At 44.5% G+C, this 6,000-nt stretch overlaps 1 protein-coding gene across 1 annotated transcript in view; it reads right to left on the reverse strand.

The window, feature by feature from the left end:
• Positions 1 to 5,552, reverse strand: part of kcnh3 (potassium voltage-gated channel, subfamily H (eag-related), member 3) — a 547,160-nt gene extending 541,608 nt beyond the window's left edge. Inside the window, exon 1 of the mRNA XM_080198480.1 lies at positions 5,451 to 5,552. Within this exon, the coding sequence (XP_080054606.1) occupies positions 5,451 to 5,526 (76 nt within the window). The 5' untranslated portion in view covers positions 5,527 to 5,552. The remainder of the gene's footprint in view (positions 1 to 5,450) is intronic.
• Between the last annotated feature and the right edge of the window lie 448 nt (positions 5,553 to 6,000).

A 6,000-nucleotide genomic window follows, 5' to 3' on the forward strand; every position in this document is an offset into this window, starting at 1 on the left:
AGCATCCCATTCGCCTTCCTGACCACCTGCTGCACCTGCAAGCTGGGTTTTTGCGACTCATGCACAAGGACCCCGAGGTCCCTCTGCACCGTCGCCTGCTGCAGTTTTTCTCCACGTAAGTAATAATCCTTTCTACCATTATTCCTACCAAAGTGGACCACCTCGCACTTGCCAACATTAAATTCCATTTGCCAGTTCCTGGCCCATTCGCCCAGCCTATCTAGATCCTTCTGCAGACTCTCCACACCCTCTGCACAATTTGCCGTTCCTCCAATCTTGGTGTCATCAGCAAATTTCGACACCATACACTCGGTTCCCTCCTCCAGATCATCTATATAAATAGTAAATAGCTGAGGCCCCAGCACCGACCCCTGAGGCACTCCACTAGTCACCAACCACCAATCCGAATAGCACCCATTGACCCCCACTCTCTGCCTCCTATTTGACAACCAGTCCTCTATCCACGCTAACACCCTACCCCCAACTCCATGCCCCCTGACCTTCTGCAATAACCTCTTGTGAGGTACCTTGTCAAACGCCTTCTGAAAATCAAGAAAGACCACATCCACCGGCTCTCCTCTATCCACCGCCCTAGACACATCCTCATAGAACTCCAGTAAATTCGTCAGACACGACTTCCCCTTAACGAAACCGTGCTGCGTCTGCTCTATCAAGCAATTCCCCTCAAGATGCCTCGCCATTTCCTCCTTGATGACGGATTCTAACATTTTACCTACAACAGACGTTAAACTAACCGGCCTATAATTCCCCGCCTTTTGCCTGGCACCCTTCTTAAACAACGGCGTAACATTAGCCGTTTTCCAATCTTCTGGCACTTCCCCGGGATCCAGCAACGTCTGGAAAATAACCACCAAGGCATCCATTATCACCTCCGCCATTTCTTTCAGAACCCTCGGATGCATTCCATCCGGTCCTGGGGACTTGTCCACAATCAGCCCCTCCAGTCTGTCGAGCACCGCCTCTCTAGTAACAGTAATGTCATCGAGACCCTCCAGTCCTACCACCTTTCCACCTCTAACACCCGGCAAATTATTCACGTCCTCCTCCGTGAAGACCGAAACAAAAAAGTTATTTAAGACCTCAGCCATTTCCCCATCCCCTACCACTAAGTCCCCCTTCTCATCCTCTAAGGGTCCAACGTTACACGGTGAAGCCTTCCATTGTTTGCTGGAGCAGACGAGTGAAGGAGCAGAGGGACAGATAAGAAATTACCTGTTTTAAACATACACTCATACAAGTGGTCAAGGCATCTTCACATTCCATATTCTAGCCTCAGATTCCGTTCACATTGCCACATCCCCATCACTTATCTAACAAAAATCTCTTGTCAATCAGGCCTCATACCTGATATTCAAATGCTTCATATCATTCCCAGACACCTAGCACAACTGCAAAATTCATACCTCACAGGTTGTACACACCGACAGTTATTTTACCATGACAATACATCACCCAAGAAAATTGCATAACACGTTAGCATGACTGTCAAAGTGTGCAAAGGGGCTGGCAGGGCATCACAGTAAGCCAACAGTCTGTCCTCCAATAGCTCACTAAGGTTGTTGAAGGGCCACTCTAAAGGACTTGCAGCAACACTGTGGAGTGAAAACTTGCTGTCCTCAGCAATTATCCACCGACCATTGCCACTCTACCAGTTCGCTTGCTGTCACCTGTCAGCCAGCTTTAGTCCATGCAGAGGCAGTGCAGTCTGCAATCAGTCCGTCTAAGACCAGAGCTGATCAAGATTGACCTGTGAGATCATGTCCCCTTTCCATTGAAAGACAGCAACTTTCCACCAACCTTCATTAGGGTAACAATGCCTGGAGCACTAGAACAGGCAACGGCACAGGACACACAGGCCCTAATGGAATTCACAAGTGTGATTCGGTGGCCTTTTTTTATGCAAATGAAAGGTTGGATTTTTTCTTAGCGGTTGTATTTTTTGCATTAAGGCCCAGTGGATGTTGTGATGGTCAGTGAAAGAGGGAAGGTAAAGTTTGAGACGACTGGTGAATAGGGAATTGGGGTTTGTGTTATTGGCATTGCACTCAGGTGGGTTCTTCAGGGATAGCTGGCCATACAGGAGCTGTCTACGTTGCCTTCTCTCTTTCACCTCCTTATCCTTCTACTGTACAGCTGGTGGCATGTTCAGTCTCCTTGTGACAATGGGAATATAGAGTATTGAGCAAACAAGCACAAATATTCGATACCCATTGTTCCATGGACTGCAGGGTTTCTCCAGAATGGTCCAGGAAGTGGAATTGTTGTTTCAGAATGCTGATGGCCTGTTCCATCACTGTGTGTGGCAGTATGACTCTTATTGTATGCATGCTGTACCTGAGTGTGTGGGTTGCTCGTTGGAGTGAACAGTCATGTCATCAGCAGGCAGTCAATGTTGCCCAGCAGACAACCTTTGCAATAGCAGACTTCCACAAAATGGAGACACTGTGACTTCTGCCAAGATACCAGGAATTGACCTGCATAATTTGCTACATACCAGCTGGATATTGAAGCAGTGGAATCCCTTTTGGCTCTGGTATAGGGTAGAGTTGGCATACAGCACCTATAAAGTGATTTGCATGCAATGAATGACACTCTGCACTGTGGGAAAATCTGCAATCCGAGTTAAGCCTTATGTGCTATTCCCCCCTGCTTTTCTCTAGCAAGAAAAATAAAGTGTACTTAGTTGTCTTATAAAAGGTTAAAGTCCAACAGGTTTATTTGATAGCATGAGCTTTCGGAGCGCTGCCCCTTTATCAGATGAGTGATGAAGGGGCAGCATGCTGAATGCTCATGCTATCAAATAAACCTACTGGACTTTACCCTGGTGTTGTGAGACTATTTACTGTGTCTACCTCAGTCCAACATTGGCAACTCCACATCATGTCTTATAAAAGAGTGTCTTAGTAATCTGCCTTACATAACAATAAAGAGCAAACTGTCAAATTTATTAATATCTCCAGATCAAGCCTGAAAGGAACACAGAAACAAACACGGTATGATCACCTTCTCAGCTACTACACTGTCGTCCTCGCCCTGCTCTGAGATTGCTGAGAGTTCTCCAACTTCTCCCTTTCTAGGAGCAAATCTGTCTTTTGCAGCCTCTGATCATTCTCCAAATCATGCTGCTTTCCAAGGGGAATGCATTCTCAAATCGAAGGCCAATTAGATTGTTAGAAACTTGAACTTATCTAAAACTGCTTCAGCACCTCCAACACCACACCGTGTGGATGTTTGCAACTTTAAACAACTACAGAAAGTGCCAAACACTTGTAGCATCATAACAGCAGTTCAAAGAAACCAATTAATAACTAATCTGCAAGCCTTTGATGATTCTTTAATATAGCACTGGTGGGGAGGGAGGTCCTTTTAGCCACTGAATGCATATTCAGCTGTGCAAGTTTACAAGAGGGCATTGACTAGTGTGCCCAGCTCCAAATGGCATTACTAATGTTAAATCAGTGTTGCACACTGAACAATGTTGTGATCTACCTGCTCTGCATGCTTCCAGTGGACACGATTTGTATGTGTGCTAACACCTACAACTAATAAAGTCTTAATTAGGTGCAATTCACTCCACATGTATAACTCTTTTGGTTAATGAAATAAAATCAACAAACTGAAGGATAAACTGCAGCTCCTTAAAAGGAAACTGCATCAAAGTACATGGAATCTCAAAGGCAACTTAAAACATCAAAACAAAATGTGATTGAAGGGATCAATAAAACACCCCAGTTCCTCTATGTGGAAGGTCTTGATGGTGATGGCAGACACTATGTGCTTCCTTTCCAGGGACACCCAACAATGAACACAGCCACAGAGGGGCAAACTGTCAGAATGGATGATCCCCTTCGAATACCCACTGACTGGATCCATTAATGACCACCCATCCAGTGTGTGTGTGTTTATATAGACATTCACCACTGAATGTCATTGTGAAGCTGAGGATACTCTTCTCATCTAAAAATGGATGGCGATCATGGACCCAATTGGTTTTCCACTGCCTTCGATTTACTGCAAGCTATGCCAGGTGTTGTTATGCACTAATAACTTTGTGGTGTGTGTCAGTAATATCCAGATTTCTCCCATATTAAGCATCCATCATTCATGGCAATTGTCGCAGCAGACTGTAGAATACAAACAATCCTAGGGCGTACACTTTCGACTGTATTTGACTATATTGTAGCAGATGCGAGTTGCCTCTAAGAAAGTAGAACCTACAAGGGCTCCCTGTACACCTAAGAAAAGCATTGTATTTCACATTCGCAAGTACCCTGATTCATTAGTGAAATACAAACCCAAATGTCTGAAAGGACAATGCCAAAGGTCAAGCGATTTTCAAATCTTTCATTAAACGACGTTGTTTCTGAGATTTTTAGTCAGGTTCATGTAACATGTTCACAACTATCTGAAGCCCGTACCTGGAATTCTGATCATTATAATCAGAGAACCAACGTTTAAAGTATCCGTTTTTATAACATTAAAATAACATGAATCCAAAGGAGAGACCGTCAAAAGAGATTTTAAATAATCGGATAATTGTTTCAAGGATGGCGTCTTTTCATAAGGAATGTTTACACTGCAAATCGTAGATATTTGTTTTTTTTTAACTATTTAAACTTATCTGGATTGCTCAGAACTGAAGTGGATGAAAGGACCAGGAAGCATTGATCGGGAATTCTGCCTTTCCGGGGGTTAGGTTAAGAGCAGTACAGCTTTCTTGCTGGTTGTTTCGGAATCACACTATTGTCTCTGACCATGGTGCTGAAAAAAAAACGAGGCTATAGGCACAGCGGTCCCAAAGGAAAATCTAATTTTCGGAACTGTAACGGTAAGATATTAAATAAGACCAAAAGATGGGAATGGGCTGGGCGATTTCAACGGCTCCCAGATTTCAGCCAAGCAATGCATTGTTGGAGGGAATCGAGTTCGGTTGCTCTGGGAGATTCTGGAGGTCTGCAGATTCCAGTGTACCAGTCCTACCTTATTGTAAACGGGTCGTATTACAGCACTGCACGATGTCATGTCACAGCTGGTCAATTACCACATAACAAAAAGCAGTTACCCAACACATTTTTTTTCAGTAGCAGGCGGTGTAATAGACTGAACATTGTAATTACGATGCCAGACACCCCCCGTGTCTTTTAGCTGCAGGGAAGGTCTATGTTCCGGTTACGATTTCACTAAGTTGGAGTGAAAGTGTACTACTACAACTAGACATTGCTTGCGGTTTTAGAATCTGCTCTATCTCTATATAGAAACCACGGGGCTGGCAAACAAAGTTTTTACTTTTAATATAAAAATCCTAGGATATCCTCCATCAAATATTGAGCTTCTACAATCGAGTTCGGAAATATCCATTTCCTCCTCCCACCCCGATTTCTGCACCGAACATTATTCACAACATACATCCATGCAGTTCAAACACTTACGAGTTCCGTCGAATCGTGTTGCAATTGTATCCAGAAAGGTGTTCTGAGGCGCAAGCAACCCTTTCATCACAGGCATCTTTTCTTGTGCTGATAATAACAGCCGTAGCCATTAAAAGAGATTAAACCGTGGGGAAATACAATATATACGTAAGTCTATTAACATCAATATCAAGGAGTCAGCCCCAGGCACCCGAGCACTTGTGTTGACTCGCACACTTTGGCCAAGCAGAAGTGATCATTGCTTCTTTCTTCGAATTTACCCACCAAAGCCGAAAAGTTGATCACAAGTTAAGCCAACGGTTTACTCCAGCTTCTTTGTATTGCTGCTTGAGTCAAGGATTAGAGGTACGCCCGTGCGATGCTACAGTCTGTGCCTGTTTCGCTTCTCTTCTGCTAGCCGGAGCAGAGAGAAACTGCTTCCAGCGCGCCTGCTTTGTCCAAGCAGATGCAGTGTCACATGAGTGGCAGGGGTTCAAGAAGATGGGGAGGATCCTCGGGCCAGCAGCCGTTCCCAGGTAACATCAATACACAGGGATATCCACTCCAGCAG

The sequence above is a fragment of the Carcharhinus amblyrhynchos genome, chromosome 11, assembly GCF_965287045.1.
Source record: "Carcharhinus amblyrhynchos chromosome 11, sCarAmb.v2.hapA, whole genome shotgun sequence".
In the NCBI taxonomy this organism is placed as follows: domain Eukaryota; kingdom Metazoa; phylum Chordata; class Chondrichthyes; order Carcharhiniformes; family Carcharhinidae; genus Carcharhinus; species Carcharhinus amblyrhynchos.